This window comes from Myiozetetes cayanensis, unplaced genomic scaffold (assembly GCF_022539395.1).
Source record: "Myiozetetes cayanensis isolate MyiCay16 unplaced genomic scaffold, myiCay2020 scf1, whole genome shotgun sequence".
NCBI classification, from domain to species: Eukaryota; Metazoa; Chordata; class Aves; order Passeriformes; family Tyrannidae; genus Myiozetetes; species Myiozetetes cayanensis.
In genome coordinates, this window is record NW_026086604.1 from 117,402,646 (window position 1) to 117,420,027 (window position 17,382).

General features: G+C 47.7%; 1 protein-coding gene across 1 annotated transcript; it reads left to right on the plus strand.

The window, feature by feature from the left end:
* The first annotated feature begins 4,097 nt into the window (after positions 1-4,097).
* On the plus strand, positions 4,098-5,681 carry HOXA13 (homeobox A13). The gene is made up of 2 exons (XM_050318316.1): positions 4,098-4,770; positions 5,389-5,681. Exons 1-2 carry the CDS (start codon positions 4,098-4,100, stop codon positions 5,631-5,633), a joined length of 918 nt encoding a protein of 305 aa, XP_050174273.1. The 3' UTR covers positions 5,634-5,681.
* The last annotated feature ends 11,701 nt before the right edge of the window (positions 5,682-17,382 follow it).

A 17,382-nucleotide genomic window follows, 5' to 3' on the forward strand; every position in this document is an offset into this window, starting at 1 on the left:
TATCAGCTAAGATCTTTTAGCGGGTTTAGAGGGATTAAACTCCGTGACAAACATATATTTTCAGCAATCAGACGCGATTTTTTTTTGTTCATGCTCATTAATTAGCTCTAAGCAGTGGATGGAAAACTATTTCTTTGGACAATAGTTTGGGAATTTTTTTTTCTGCATTCGTACGACTGTGATTATCCTACAAGAAATCGGCCTTTACCTCAGTCGGGCATTCCCACTGCAGGGCTGTGAAGGGTGCATGTGTGTGTTATCATTCCAAGACTGGTTTGGGGGAAAAAAGCCTTTTAGATACTCAACCGACAACTCTGTATTTGCAAAACCTGCCATTCAACTAGACGACCTTTAGTTTCTCTAAGAAAAGTGAAATTTTAGGACCTCTTTTGAAAAAAAAAAAAAAAAAAGTGGACATATTCCTATCACATAGAGAGCTTTAAAAATAATTTATATTTTCAAGTGCAAGTCCAATTTGCTCAGTCCTCACTGCGGCAAGACCATGCTTGGTTTCATAGCGTCAGGAACACACGTTGACATGGTTTAAAGCACTTGTAAGGGCCAAATTCTGCTCTTTCTTACACCTGTGAAGTGGGTGAAATGTTTCTGAGCACTCTCAGTGCAGCCAGAGGAAGAAAGTGCCACTTAAGCTTTTTAGAATACCTGAAATGGGCATGGCCGTGTACCGAGTGACCACCGCCGGACAGGAGAACCAGTTAGAAACTACCTGGCTATGAAAAGACTTAGGACCTTTCAAAATCCTCCTACCGATCACGGTTGTTCATCATCTTGCTCCCCAAGGAATTAATACTCGTTTTAGAGGAAACGATTCAACAGATGAATTTCTCTCCAAGTTGTTTTACACTCTGTATAAATCCAAAGCAGTTCGGAGGTCTGCATCAGCTCTCCTGGAAATTGCTATGGTTCTACTGTAAGATCACATGTGCTGTATTTTAACTTTATTTCAAAAAAAAAAAAAAAAATATGAAAGAAACTTTGATTGGTCTATCGGTTGCATGTATGTATGGAAGCATTCAATTATCAAGTAATTTTTCCAAAGACAATCAAATCAAATAGTAGCTTCAGGTAAACTCCTCCTTCGTTTTGGTTGATATATCCAGCATATCTCAAGACTTACGTTGTGAAAAGTAAAAACTCTTCTACAAGTGGTAGGGAATGGTATATGTTCAAGGCAGGGGGGTAGGCTTGGGCATATTTTTATCCCGGCTGTTCATTACAGGGTCCATGAGTTTCGAAGAACATCTGTTCTGCTCCATGCCTTCAGCCCTCACGGTTCCTTTCTAATATTTAATGGCAGATCCCTACTAAAGCAGGAAGAAATTATAGCTGGGGAATGAAAATTGGGTATCGAGGGCATCAAAAATAGTTGGCGAGCCTTTTCTTCTCTCTCGGTGTCAACAATTTATTAAAAGTAATTCAAGTTAGGAAACCAAACCAAAGGCGTGAAGTCGTATGTCCGACAATAACTTTTTTTTCTGCTGGTACATACACACCCTGCAGATGTCATTTTGCCTATTTTGAGGAAACAGTCTCATTCCCGAAATCCCCCCCCTCCATCATGGCAAACAGGGTTGTATTACTGCTCTTATCAGCAGTGAAAAGCACGGCCTTCGTCTCTAACTATTAAATAGAGCTGTAGAGCGAGTGAGAGATGTAGAGAAGGGAGAAGAGAAAGCTCTCTAATCTAATCTCCCTTCTCCCTGTAACACATAGGGCTGGAACAGCCCCAAGTGGGTAAACAAAACAAAAAAACAACGACCAAAACTGAGCAGACCGGATGCCCCCGCTTTCCCCTCGCCTTGATCCCCCCACACCCCTCCACTATTTGTACAGTTTGCACCGGGGCTGAAAGCTACGGTTTCACATGGCTTCACCCTCCTCATAGAAAGGAGCTTGAAAAGTAGAGCCAGATAAGCGAGAAAACCTCTGAGGCTGAGGGTAAAGGGAGTTTGGAGAGGGGAGGCGGGCTGGGAAGGGGGGGGAGAGGGGAGCTGGAGAGATTAGTGTTCTCATGGCTACCCACTTTTTAACAAATCAGACGGATCTTCGGGCTGTGAATGACAGTCCTCACACTGGCTAGACTGCAACTTTCAACTTGACCTTGGCCTCTAGCCGTGTCTAACCCGTATGTAAAACAGCGCTGCCCCATAGAGCTGTCTTCCCTTCCCACTTCTCCCCCCTCGTCCTGCAACGCGATTTTCAGAAGCAGCCTTGAGAAACCAGAGGGAAACACCAATTCGTGCCAGTCGAGCAATGTTTGGCCGGGGGAATCCACAGGTTTCAAAACTGGAGCCTGAAAGAAAAGGAAAAATATGCGGGGAATAAATATTTGCTTTTGGCCATGAGGAAGAATGCGGAAAAGAGTATGCGAAGTCAAAACGGGAACTATTTATTGGCTACAATGAAGGAAAAAAGCGGCTAAATGCTGCCAAATTAGCAGGGGGATGACAGGACTTCAGGTATCCCAACTCATGGCAAGGAAAAAGTACCTTGAAAAAAAATCCTTGGGCGCCAAAGAGCTATTTCTCATGGCTGGCAATTCTGCGCTAGGCAAGGAAAAGCCTGCTCGGTAACAATGTACGTCCCGGGATTGCTCTGCGCTTGTAGCCATGCGGGCAAAACAATGCTACAACGTCAATGGGAAGCACAATAGGATAATAAATACGCCGAACTGTCAGGCTCAAAACAAAGCAACATGCAATTGGGGGGAAAAAAAAAAAAAGTAGTTTTCAGGATGGGAGTATTTGTGGCTGTTTTGTGCACACGCATGAGGGTTGAGAGCTGTTAACAATGAGATGCACGCTGCTTTAGGTCAAGTTTATTGATAGCTCAGTGATGGAGTGTTTTGAGTTCAAGGTTGTGCGCGAAAAGCTTGTGGGGAAAAGCATCCGCCGAGGTGGGAGAATGATTAAAAATTGAAATTATTTCGCCCTATAAAAAATCTATCACGAAAAGAGAACGCACTTGGTTTGTTTTTCCCTACCATTCGCTTGCAAATTGGTACGACCTTCACACAAAAAAAATTTTTTTCAACCGATGATCCATTTTGTTTTCCCAGTGCACATACACACAAAGAGCTGTGTCCGTGCGCACACTATATAACCCGATGTGATATTTTACAGCCAAAAAAAAGATTCAAGTCGAATTGTAGGCCCCGGATTTTATTATTACGGCAACAAATAATGCAGCGGAATCGCGATGAACATCCAGTTAACCCTCCCGCTCCCCAAGCCCTTTCTAAAAGATAATAATAAATAAAATGGGGGGTCCCCGGTCTGTTCCTCTTATCTGACTTCTGAGGCTTCGTGGCGAGAAGAGCGAGATGGGTCTTGGGCTTGCGACGGGCGGGAAGGAAGGAAAAAAAACACCCAGAAAGGAACCCCGGGTGGCTCCGTTCCGAGAGCCTTATGTGTCCCGGCGTTGCGCCCGGGGAACGCTTCTCCGCCCGCAGTTTGCGGTGGGCTCCCCGCGTCAGCCGGCCGGGGACCCGCCAGCGGCGGCTCAGATCGGTGGAGGAAGGGGGTCGAAGGGGTGCGGCTCATCTTTCCCCGGAGAGCAGGGGAGGCCTCCGGGGTTTCCGCGGCGCTCGGGACAGGGAGGGCCCAAGGAAAGCAGCGCAGGGGAGAATCAGGCGGGGTGCCGGGGGGAGCCCCGTACCTCGGGGGGCGCGCCGCGGCAACAACGGGGCCAACAAGCTCACGCCTCGATGGCGAGGGAGGGCCAGAGAGAGGAAGGAGTGAAGGAGGGAGGAGGGACGGGCGGCCCCCCCTCCCGCGTCGCCCGCGTTCCGCGCAGCGGCGGCGAGACCGCGCCGTGCCCGCGCCCATGTCCGTGCCCGCGCCCCGGGCCGGGACCCGGCCCCGCGCGCTGATTGCGTTATTTAATTATCTCCACTTTATTCCCTCAGATGTTTATCAGCTGCTTTGCATATCACGTGGGGGCGGGCGGGCCAATGAGGGCCGGGCTGGCGCGACGCTGGCGCGTCAGCCCTGGTCAAGTCCCGGAGATTGAGTATCTCTTTTTTCAGTCTTTGGGGCTTTTAAAAAAGAGCCACTAGTCTCAATGCGGAGCGGGCTATGACAGCCTCCGTGCTCCTCCACCCCCGCTGGATCGAGCCCGTCATGTTCCTCTACGACAACAGCCTGGATGAGATCAATAAGAACATGGACGGATTTCACGCCGGCAGCAACTTCGCGGCGGCGGCGGCGGCCAACCCCTGCCGCAACCTGATGGCTCACCCCGCGCCCCTGGCCGCCCCCAGCGCCGCCGCCTACACCTCCAGCGAGGCCCCCGCCGCCGGCATGGCCGAGCCCGCTGTCAAGCAGTGCAGCCCCTGCTCGGCCGCCGTGCAGAGCTCCTCCGGGGCCGCGCTGCCCTACGGCTACTTCGGCAGCGGCTACTACCCCTGTCGCATGACCCATCACAACGCCATCAAGTCCTGTGCCCAGCCCGCCTCCACCTTCGCCGACAAGTACATGGACACCTCAGTCTCCGGTGAGGAGTTCACGTCGCGGGCCAAGGAGTTCGCCTTCTACCAGGGATACGCCGCCGGGCCCTATCAGCCGGTGCCCGGTTATCTGGATATGCCCGTGGTGCCCGCCATCGGCGGCCCCGGGGAGCCGCGCCACGACCCCCTGCTCCCCATGGACAGCTACCAGCCTTGGGCCATCACCAACGGGTGGAACGGGCAAGTGTACTGCCCCAAGGAGCAGAGCCAGCCGCCTCACCTCTGGAAATCCACGCTCCCGGGTAATACACCTGCATGGCTCCCCCTGTCCCTTCTTTCCTTCTTCTCCCGCTCGCCCCTCGCGGGTATCCCGCCGGCAGGGCTCCGGAATCACCTTCGGAGTGACCCTTCCCCGCTCCGCCCGCGGTCCCCGGTCCCATCCCGCCCCGGTCCGCACATGCCCCGGCGCCGCTGGAACGGCACCGGTGCCGCCCCCTGCCCCCCGCCGGCGCACGGCACATCCCGCCTCGCCTGGCCGGCCCCGATGCCGGCCCCGGGAGAGGAAACAGCTGAAAAGGGCCGCGGGAAGCTCTGTGGTATTATTTTCCACAGACCACGGAGCACGCAGGCTGGGTAAATCCCTGCAGCCCCTCTCGATCCTTCCCAGAGTCCCTTCCCGTAGTCCGGGCTACTTGGGTTTGTTATTATTTGTCTGACAGAAGCGAGCCTTTCCCTGCCTAGAAGTTGTCTGCGGTGGCCAGGAAAGAGGAATCCCCAGTGCTGAGCCGGGCATTAGTAGCTGAACCGAAGCGGGGCAGGCAGAGGAGTGCGCTGTAACTCTAACCCTTGTACCAACTGAGGATGTCCTAATCGGTTCTAGCGATTTTCTAACGCTTGCCCGCATGGTTTTTCTGTTCCAGACGTCGTTTCTCATCCCTCGGATGCGAACTCTTACAGACGTGGAAGAAAGAAACGAGTGCCTTACACGAAGGTCCAGTTAAAAGAACTCGAAAGGGAATATGCTACAAATAAATTCATAACCAAAGACAAACGGAGGAGGATTTCGGCCACTACAAATCTATCAGAGAGACAGGTCACAATCTGGTTCCAAAACAGAAGGGTCAAAGAGAAAAAAGTGATCAACAAATTGAAGACTACCAGTTAATGGATTAAAAATGGAGAAGCAGCAATTCAAGAGTTTCAGAACTTTTTTTTTTTCGTGTTCAGATTAAAATAATTATTAATAATAATTAAAAAGAGAAAAGACAATGAACTTCTTCTTTCGGAACAAGAGATCTGTATCTTTGGAATTATAACTTTTCATTCTTTCTTTTTCTTTTTTTTTTTTTTTTTAATATTGCTGTAGCAAATGGTTAAAACTGACAGCTCTCCTGAAATCCCAAACAGCCAGCCAGTATCACTGACAGACTGTAAAGTCCACATGCCCAGCCCCAAGAGATACACTTTCAATTAAGACACGATTTTCTGAGAAACTTGTAAATACTTCTACAACCTTACTGTTTGAGAGAAGACTCTTCATGGCCACGATGTGAAAGCTGATTAACGTGAGGAGGTCGATGTGGACACATGATCTGGTTTTCTTCCATTGCAATCCAAACTGTATCTTGAATGACTGCTCAGGTAAACCATAGTGAAAAAATTACAATTACTGTATGTTTTTAAGCAATGCATTTAATGTCAAAAAGTAATAATAAATCTCGAAGGTACTGAATAAGGATTTCAGAGACATCAGTAATGAAGGAAGTTCTGTGGAGGATCTATCTTGATAGTAAATTTAAAACATCCCAAATTAGTGGGGATAGAAGGGAAAATATTTGCTTGGAGATGTCTTTCGGTTTTTTGTTGGTTTGTTTGTTTTTGTTTGGTTTTCTGTGTTTTTGTTTTTGTGTTGGTTTTTTTTTTTTAATTTCTCCTGCAGACTATACAATAGATGCATTTTAAAGGACTCTGCCTATTTTAAACCTCAAATAATCTTCAAGAATTGATACTCTAGGTCCCCGGAAATTTTAGTATTTGAACATTGGCATTTCTTTACAGTAGGAAAAAAAAAAAAATCCTGAGAAAAAAATACCCAAGAACTTCGAACTGATATACATTTTTCCCAGAAGTATTTTGATTTATATAATCTATATTTGATCTATAAGTAATTAGTCGTTTCTCCTTGTTTATTGTCTGTTATGAGGCCGCAGTAGAACGTTTAGGGATTCTTTTTACAGCACCTTTTAATCAAATCAGTTATTTCAACCAGCACATTATTTTGTTTTTATTCACTATAAGAAGCTATCTTGTAAATAAAAAAAAAATTCAGCGCACTGTGAAAATGTACTTATGCACCCATTTTTTTATATATATTTCTACTGAAAAATGAAAACCCAAGACGTGTAGAGGTATAGTAGTATTAATACTGTTAATAAAATAGTCACTGTAATAAAATCTGAAAGAAATATTCTTTATTTTTCCATTCCTACGCGCATTTAACAAGAAAATTATAATGTATCTGTCTTATAATTGTAATAGTGTTGTCTTCCATTATGTAGTTTATGTATATACGTTGTATTTTTGTTTTATTTTTCTTGGCAGTGATTGTCTGGGGGCAGGCATGCCTGATAACCAGCGTTTCTAAACTATAAATGTTTCGGTAATGTTAAACAGTGGTTTTGCAGTGGGGCTGGGGGCCAGGGGGAGGAAGAGCAGCGTGATACAAGCACAACGCTGCAGCCCTGGCCGGGAAATGGAGGTCGGCGCCCAGCCCCGGGACCAGGGCGCGCTGCCCAGCCTGCCGATGCCTCTACGGGGAGGTGAGGGGCGGGGAGGTGGGCGCTGCGTGGCGATGACAGCACGGGGAAGGCCCGAAACCTTGACCTTGAGGGGGAAAAAGCCGATTTGTGACCTTGACTTTTGACAGCTCCCGGCACCGGCGGCATCCGCGGGCCGACAGCGCCACCTCGTGGGCGGCGCGGCGCCTGCAGCCGGCCGCGCCCGCGCAGCATCGTCCCCACGGGCGGGGTGGGCGCTCCACCGGGCACCGCCGTGTGCCGGGCCTGCAGGGAGCGGCCAACTGCGCCCGAACTGCGAGGCAGAGCGCTGAGCAGGTTGTGCTTCCCACTCTCTCTCTCTCTCTCTCATTCTTTCTGGCAGTGGCGGGACACCGGTGAGGCTGAACTGCGAGTAGTGAAACTCAGTGCTCAGCCGGTGCCCGGCTTGCGGGGTGCCGGTGCGGTGCAAGGAGCCGCCGGCCGGCCCATGTTGTGAGTGGCGGGTGACTGTGGCCGGGCACAAAGAGAAGTTTGCTTTCGCCGCCTGTCTCCTGTGGTGGTCTGTAGCTCTAATTAGAGCTATTGGGGAACCTTTACGGTACATTTAGAGGATATCATATACCGCGCTAGCTGTGCGCTTCTAGCCTTACATTTCTGAAATTCAAAAGGACCCACCTCTGCAGGGATCAGCGCAAAGCGACTTCCGACCCTCAGATCTGACTGTAACGCATTCGTGCAATAACTCTAATGAAAACTACCTGGAGGAGCGGAATTTCTTTTCCAGGAGGCTTACGTGTCGGGGGCTTTGCCCTCCATTCGGGATTTTAACCCTTCCGCTGTGTGCGGCCGCACAGGGCTGCATACTGCTGTGGTTCCTCCGGCCGCGAAGCTCTGTGATTTCTCAGGCCGCGAGAAATCCGCGGCAGTGGAGCGTGAGAATTTCGGTTGCATCCCTTCAGAGGTTGGTCAGGGACTTTCGGAGCGAGATTTCTTCCGTCCCGCTGCGAAAATAGCCGAAGAGTGTTACATTAGTGGCAGGCGGTTTTCAGGCCATGCAGTTTGATTGTTCTTTGGGGTGACAAGGTGTCAGCCCCCTGTAACAAGCACCGGCCTTTCAGCGGCCTGCGACACCGCGGGAGGGACCACGGGTGAAGATCCATGGGCGCAACACCAGCCAAAGGGGCGATAACTCGTCCTTGGCGGCCGGGCCTTGGGCTGCCCACGGACAAGGGGAACTGGGTGAGACCCCCGTCGCCACTGATGAGCCAGTAATCTCCACCACCTCCCCAGCAGCCTCGTGGCCTGGGATTTTCTGTGGAGCTGAAGGAGGCAGAAAACAGCAGCACTGGAGTTACTGGGGCCGTGAGCACCCACTTCTCTCAGTTGTACCCTGCCTGAAGGTCTGGGGATGTGGGACCTGTCTCCCACCGACCGTACCTGCTCTCCGCGGGCAGTCTGCTTTGGCTGCAGGCGCGGAACAGCTGCCTGTCCTCTGTTTCATTGCGATGCTTTCTCCTGAAAAGGCGAAATTGCCTGATGAAAGCCGCCAGTGAATTACACTTGTTCTTCCTCCGAGTGAATAATTTTGTTTATTCCACTGCATTTCTCTACCTGTATAGTTGTTGCATGAGGCGCTGCAAATTACATGTACTGCAGATGTACCCCAAGTCAAGAGTTGGGGGTGATACGCAAGATTTAGTCCTCTATATCTTGGGCTCGTTCTTCTATTTTCAGAGTAGAAGAGCCCCAGCGCGACATAATTCAGAGACGCCTTGAAAGAAACCCACAGTGAGAATATGGCCGACATTAGTACAATCGCAGCTAGTTTTGTTTGGGGGGGTGGATAATTTTGTGTGTGTGTGTGTGTGTGTAAGGTAACTTTTAATCGGAGCTAGCATCTGAAGATTATGTTTTCAAACCGAACTACCTACCGTTCAAATCTGCTAAGCATTTCAAGACGGACCGTGGATTAGCGAAAATAAATTCCCACTACTGTTCAAATAGCTCAGCAGCATATATATTTCACAGGGTAAAAAGGGGAGCGTTTGACTCGCGATCGCTGGCAGGAGTAAGGTAACATTTTGGATCTGACCCCTGCTACCATATAAGTCAGCGTCGAGGTTCCGAGGCTATCGCAGGCTTTAGCCGGAGGAGCAGGTCGTGTGTCCCGACCCTGCAGAGGAGAGACAAGGTTGGGGGAGCAGGATCAGGCCCGCGGCGCACGGAGGCGAAGCCCCCTCGCCCCCCGGTGTGACCCCCTCAGATACCCGGGAGTGAGGCGGCCGTGGCGGCTTCGCGCCCAGTCCCGCGAGGACGGCCTCTCCTCTCCAACCCGCTGCCTCCTCGGGCCCAGCTCGAGGCGCCTATCGGGAAACGTCCCACGGTGCGAGTGGCTCGGTCAGGTGAGTTAAGGCCGGTAACTCCACGCCTTGCTCTCCGGGGCACCGTGAAGTGGGCACTGAGGGAAGCGACAGTGCCCTGCGGAGCCCTCCGCGGCCGTGGGGGCGATTAAGGGCACCGAGACTGGCGTGTCTGCGGTTTTCCGAGTCGCGAAAGATTCCCTCTCTGCTGATCTTGCGTACAGTCCCACCCTCTCTTCGATCGTCCCGCGTGTCTGCACCCACACAGCCCTCCGCGCCTCCATCCCTTCCTTCCTTCGTCGGCTAGATGTGGCCTCGGAGCGTGGGGGAGAGCGGGCATGTAAGTGTGTGTGTTCGTATTATTTATTGCCTTAATTTACCGTCCAAAAGCTGTTGGCACATACATTTTCAAGTACAAATTGCTGTTGTATTTAATATTCCCCTCTTACCAATCTGCCGACAGCGTCCTAAAATGCATCCCTAATATGTTTTACAAGTGAATATATCACCAACGAAAATAATTAGGCAACGTGATACATTAATGCACGACGTCCATCCCTGCACGCGATTCAGAGAGAATTATTATTTATATTCCCCGCGTTATGGAGCATGTTTTAAAACGGGGGAGGGGGGGGACACACACAGTTACTGTGCCTGACTTGCTGTGTAGAGTTACATGTGCAAAGAGTTTTATTTGCAAACGTTAAAAATATGCGCTGGAAGAAGGATTTGAAAGGAAAACAAACCGAAAATTAAAAACCAAAACGTATGTAAACAAAGTAGAGTCTCTATTTTCTCATGCTAGGTATAAATGTAAAGAGAGAGACAAGGAACAGAGGAAGCAAGTTAGTACTGTATATTTCGTGTACCTATTGGAGCATTAATACCAGAGCAGCATATCTTTCCTAATGTTAAAAGTATAATATAATTAAAGACAAAAAACCTCTCAGTTTCACTACAATTTTCGTTTAGTTCACTTTCAGTCTTGGATTCAGAAACATATACTTTAATTCCCAATATCTAGGAAGGTTGGTTTGTAACTGCCTAACTCTTGGAATCCTTGGTCCCTCAGACTTTCCATAGGAAGAAAGTGTCCTTACGTCTTGGACACGGAAGGACAGGTACAACAAGTGTTGTATTTTCTCCCCATCAAGCGAATAGTCTGGTATTTAATCGATCCCCGGCTCGAGCGCTTGGCAGTAGCAAAGGTGATTTGCTATGGGAAATAAACCTTGACAGGAGCATATTTCCGAAAAAGAGTAAGTATGACTGCAAAGCTATATTTTTTTCGGTTGCCTTTTGCTCAGAAATACTCCCACTTAAAAAGCTTGGAATGGCCTCTAAAGCAAAGGGGGAGAAATGTGGTCCTCCATATCGAAATGTTCAGAAAAATCGTCCATTGTTTCCAGAATAACGACTTTTTTTTTTTTTTTTTTTTTTCTATGAATTTGAGCGACCAGGTAAAAATCTCGGCCATTAGACTATAAATTAGTTGGTTTTTTTAAAAATATCAATGGCTTAAATAAAGCCCCATTGCTGTTGTATTTCAGCATTCTCCGTGGGCAGCATTACCAATAAAATCAAGACAGCGTTTAATACAAAAAAAGTATTGGCAGGCGCTAAAAGGCCGTTTGTCGCTGTTCGTAACATTTAGATGCGTTTTAGTGCACTTTCATAATGATTTGAAGAGGTGGCCTTGCGCGTTCTCGGAGGGTAAAGGAGTTCAAAAAGAAGAGGGGGGAGGCAACCAGTGGGCGGTTTTTTGGAGCGGCCCGGCTGGACCGTGGGGCGGTGGGTGCAGGGACGGACTGATGGCCGCGGACGCGGCTGCAGGAGTCCGGCCGCGCGTGTTTTAGCCACGCCGTGAGCCTCTCCCTGCCCCCTGGGCTCCCACCTCCTCGAATGCTTTTGATTCATGAACTAGGGTATGAAAGGCAAATGTTCATTAAGTCTTTCCTCCCTCCCTCCTCCCTCCCGCCTCCGCACCCCCAAAAAGAATTAATTTTTTTCCTCCAGTGAATAGCTTCAACATGGCGTGCTGAAAGGCAGAAGCTTTGCCCGTTCCTAGATCTGAACTGTGATTAAACATCCCCAAAGACAGCATCTCTCTTCCTCCTGCCGCTTCCCCCTCCCTCCCCTTAGCGTAAAGCGCCCTCTTCTACGTAGGAAAGGTCAAGTCCTACAACGCACAACCCACGGTCATTACTGTACTGTGACCCGGGGTGTACTGGGGAGGAACGGCCGGGTGTCTCGTGATCAAAAACACTGGGACTTTTTTTTTTTTTTTTTTCATCTCTCCTTCTCGTGCGATGGGAAACCGTGGAATTAGACAGCGTTTTAGCCTCCTGCAATCACCTTGTGTGCTAATCGCCATCGGAAATCCTAAGGGACTAGGAGAGACAGAGAGAGAGAGAGGGGGAGACAGAGAGAGGGGAAAAAATTAGCTATAATAGTAGTAGCAATAATTACAGTAATAATCGTCATTAGACTGTGATATCGCTGCATTTTGCCTGAAGCTGGCAGGAAGGACGATGTGCCCTAGTGGCTAGATTTCTCTCCATCTAAGGGCAGACCAACGACAACTAGAACAAAAAAATATAACCCCCCAAATCAACAACAACCCAAGTCACTGAGAAATCGAGAAGGAATATTTGGTGGACCAGGTATATTTAATCTATAAGGGAGGAAACAAAAAAATGTGCAGTCCTTCCTCACTGATCTGGAGGTCTACAGCCCAGCGCGGGATCCTAGCTGTCAGTCACCGTGGGGATATATTTTTGCACAGGCGAGACACTTCTGGATGCTGGGGTAAGATTTTCGTGCTCTTCCTGGAAGCGGCTGAATGTTTCTCCTCTCCCCCTGCTCGGCGGTGAACTAAGCAAACAAGCGAACAGCAAACACCCACCCGCTCCTCTCGCAAAGCTCCCTGCATGATTCGAGCACAGTCATTCGGAAGGCCTTTGTGGAGAGTTTCCCAGGCCCCTGCTCTCCCCTAGCCCACCCGCCCACCCGGTCCTTTTCTCCCATGGTGTATGAGGCCAAAGTGCCGCTTCTGCTGCGGGGACCTGGGTGAAGGCGTCTGCCTGGGTTGATGCTGATAGAGCCGAAGAGGCGGTTGAGAAAAGTAAGACTGCTTCTCCTAGCTTGGTTGTCGGCTACACCTTTCCCAGGGATGCTACTTCCCACTCTAGCATAGGTGGGAAGCAAAGGCGGCTCTTGGCAGGAACGTGCGCCAAGAGAGGCTGGGGTCAGAGCCCAGGACGCTAGCAGACTTGTAGATAGAGCTGCTGGTTGCTTGGCTTTGTGCTGTGCCGTGTTGTCTTGCAGAGTTGGGTCAGGCTGCGTTGAAAAACGTCTATTGGATTGTATCGCCAGTTGTCTCTTATTCCCGTGTGCTTGCCTCCGAAATTATTTTAATCATTCAAGTGGCGGGGAGGAGGGTGGATGCCTGTGTGTGGAAGAAAGACGAGGAAGGATGTTTAACCTGTCTGCTTTTCGCCATTGTTTGTGTGTATCCAGAGAGAAAAAAGCCAGCCGTGTGTGGTAACCTGCCAGTTTAAATTAATCTGATTTTCGTCGTAATTGCCTCGATTTGTACCCACTAAGCAAAGTGCTTTCATTTATTCCTGATAGTATAAAACGGCCCATATAGTCGGTTTGGGTGAGGAGTAATGGAAAAGCAGTCTATTTTGAGCCTGGCTTTAGCCTTCGAGATGCCTTCGGGTAGGCACAAAAAAAGATGGTTTTTAATACAAAACAATCTTGGATGGGCTTCGTCCGCAGCTGTGTTTGCGGTTTATATTTAAATATGTGAGGGTTTGTAAATACCGTGATGTACGAAGATTTGATGGGAAAATAAAACCGAAAGAGAAAGAACGAGTAACCCCCGCACTCCGCCTGGCCCGATTCGGGGTGGTGTGCCCGAATTCCCCAGGGGTGTGCAGTACGGATCTGTCATGCTTACACACCACGACTTCTGGAAGAAGTGATATTAGTGTCAGCATTTGTTGAAAAGTCGGGAAAGAGATATAAGCGAGATGGTGAGCGGGCTTCCACGCCGGCATAGGCAAGAGCAGCCATATTAGGCTTAGAGTAGAGCTGTTTTTATGGGTATCTTTGCGTGACATACGAGAGAACAGACAAGAAACGATCCTCACAGAGCCGACTGAGCTGTACGTGGGCATACGATTGCATCCTCAACTGCAGCACGTATTTTAAGCCCATGTTATACAAATAGCTTCCTATAAAGGTTACACAAGTACAGGTACCTTAATATAATACAATTCTGGGAGTCCATCAAAATATGAAGTTGGAGCTTTGAAGTCGTTGATTTGACAGCCCCAGTATAGTGATACTTCCTGTACCCGCCCCCTAAAACAAGCATTGATGAAGAAATGTCTTTACTTCGGTGGGTTTCACGATATGTGAATAAGGTTCTCCAATAAAGTTAGCAGAGTGGTACAGTAAAATCTGATGTGTTTCTTGGCGAGATGGGCAAAATAATTAAATAAAGATTTGAAATACCTTTATAAATCATTGTTAAAATTCAATGTGCATTAGAGAGAACCTTATATCCTATAAAATTCAATTTAGCTTAGAATCCCAGTCAATTACCTTGACGTGAGTTTCTACGGCAAAGTGTGGATCTCGGCATCACAGGAACAGTCTAGCTACAACAGGCTGCTCTCGGCATTAAGGCATTTCATTTTCTGTAGCTTTCTGCTCTTGATCTAGAGGACACGTTATATATCTCATAATTTTTGTAGGTTGTTTTTATCCTGAATTGGTAGGTAGAAAAATGCTCGTTTGTCAGAGGCAATGCGGTAGATTTTTTTTTCTCACACTGAATATATTTCCAAGATTAACAAATCTAAGGTCAAGTTCAAGGCATCAGTTGTAGCAATACTTTTAAATGTAAGTCTCCATGAGAATGTTTTGGCGGACTTTTCTCTTTTTAAAAAATTATTTATTTATTTTTATTTGTAGAATGAATTGGCACTCTCGGCTTTGCTTGGTAACATTTCCCGGGGTATGGCTGTCCACAGGGATAACTGTGTCGTTTATTAGCACCGCACTTCCAAGGGATCACTAGGGATGTTCCCCTAAACCACTCCGCTTAATTCTTTATAAAATATATTGGCATGAAAGGAGACTGATACCTGCTTACTACAAACAGTGCTAACGACACGGTGCTTTGTGTGTCTGGGTGGGAGTCGGTGGAAAGTGCCTGTTTTTCTGTATCGGCGGATTATTATAAAGGAAATTTGCTTCTGCACCAGTTTAGAGCCCACCACCGGTTACAGGTACCCCTCTCCTGCAGATTAAATTTGTCAGAAGTCTCTTGCACCTGTATCTGTATAGATGGGCAGAAAAATGAATGACTGTGTGTACGTTTTCATGTGTTGGGAAAATCTCAGAGAGCGTTCAAGGGGAGAAAAAGAGACATTTATACAAGCGTAGCTGGTTAATCAACTTCTGATATACTTGTCGGTCTGAGAAAGTATCTTCCTCCGTCCACCTTATTGCCAAACCCGCCGCTATTGTCTTTCAGGAGCATTTTAGAGGGGTTCAGTGCCCTGGAACACGAGGGCGCATGGCTGGGGAACCGGGGGGTGAGAAGACACGGCGTTGTGAGAAACTCCCCGCGCTTTGGGAAGGCACCGGGAGGCTGTCACAACAACAAATCTTTTGCCTGCTGAAGGGCAAGAAAATAGCTGCCGAAAACATTAAATTATCCATCTAGAAGTAGCTTCCTATCCTGAAAAAGTCCGCCATATTTCGGCTTGTTGCAGCTACCAGAGTCAGGCTGCCTTCAAAGAGAGCCCTCGGATGCTCATCAGAGCAAAAAAGAATGCAAAATATCATGATTGGTCGCCAACAACGGGTAGATCTCTGTAGGTTCGTAGTCGTCTAATCCTAATATTCAAATTAGACGGGAGGCTTGGTAGAAAAATAAAAAGCAACCACCCTCTCAAGCTTTTCCATCTCAGCGACTTAAAAAGACAGAGGAAACGAAAGGATTTCGGTAATTGATAGTAAAAATTAATCTAAAATATTCTACGCCCAGATGAGCGCAGCCGTTTAAGGTGTTCAAACCCCTGAAATAATGTAATGCACTAATTAAAAAAAAAAAATTGACTTGAATACTGTTTACATCAGCTCATTTTCTTTAAACATATTCTGCTGTTCCCTGTCAAAATCACAACCATACTGCTTCAGGTTTTGGACAATAAATAGTCGATCCCATGTCACAGTACGGAGTTTCCATCTCGCTGATATACATATATATATATATAAAAATCACCTATTATTTAAATTATTTAGCTAACTGTTGAAGCGCTACATTCTGTTACATATTTAGTTAAAAAAAAAAAAAAAAAAAAAAAAAAAGATGGCTAGGTATAACTCCTTTCCATAACAGGCAGAACAAGAAACAGAAAAGAAACGCCTTTTAAAAACTTCTGAGCCCGAAATATTTCAAATCCAAATAATAAGCGTGTTTTTCTGAAGCTGAGTTCCTGGCAAATTTTGTAACGAATTATCGCCTTATGCCCCTATTTTCATTGGTAAAGGTGGGAAGGGGGTGCACTTTTCACTGGTAACAACGCTGTGAATTCCCTAGTGCTACGTTTTTATAGTAAGCCTTTGTAGACTGTAATCAGCCCGCAATTTTACAAAACACTGTCCTAATTTCTGACTTATTTTCTCGTGCTCGAGTCGTAACACCCCTCACCCTTCCTACGAGAGAGGAGCAGAGACTGAAGCCAGCAATCCTGTAATACTTTAATTAGCTCCTCTTGACGCAAATTCCTTCTAGCACACGTTTCTCTTGTTATTAGAGACACCCACCCTACTGGCAAGGTAAATGGTCGACTTCAAATATTTTTCAAGCAAAATCGTGTACCAAAAGACAACAATTTAGATACAGTACAACTTGACCTTTTGGAGAAGCGGCAGTGAGTTAAAAAGTTCCCTTTGCACGCCATCTATATATGTAAAAGCTAAGCTATCGAGGCGTCCTAGTTCTGTTTATATTCCTCCAAAGAAGAGATGTGGCTTTTTTCCCTCTCTTTGTTTAGCTTAGCTGTGGGTAACAGTCTCCCCACCTCTTGGCCACGCTTCTCCTTTGCAAAATCGTCCTGCAGCAGAGGTCCCAATTTCAGAGCGGTTTTACCCTCTCTAATCCGGACGAAATACATGGGAAGGCGTAACGAATGCATTTTGTTTCTCCAAACGAAATGCCTGACTTTGTTTATGTTGTTCTCAATGAGGTTAGCGAGGGGAAGGCTCGGTTTCCCCCCTTCCTCAACGCGGAAGTCCCAATTAATGTATTAAAAGAGCAATTCAACATTAGACCAAATAATCAACATTGATAATTGTGCTGAACACAGCAACTTAACAGCAGGCTCCCTGCAATTACCCACACATTCCGGTACTTTAAGCGCACATTATCTCTGTTTCACTTAACAGCAAATAAAGCAGAGAACAGTCTGTGCCTTGGGTGTCTCCTCGCTCCCAGACGACCTGTGCACCTCTTAGCCTTCCCCATCACCCTCCCCGCTTGTTGTGCAGGCGGAACCCGGAGGCATTTTGGGGTCCTCCTGCTTTGCAAACCCACTTGAAGAAATAGGCTGCTTGGTTTGGAGAGGTGGGGGGGAAAGTTCGAGCGATTCAAAAGCAGGCATCGGGGCTGCACGTGTGCATGCTGTGCAAGCATACATATGCCCAGACACACACACACCCGCGCACACACACACTCCTAGTTCTAGTTGCCTTC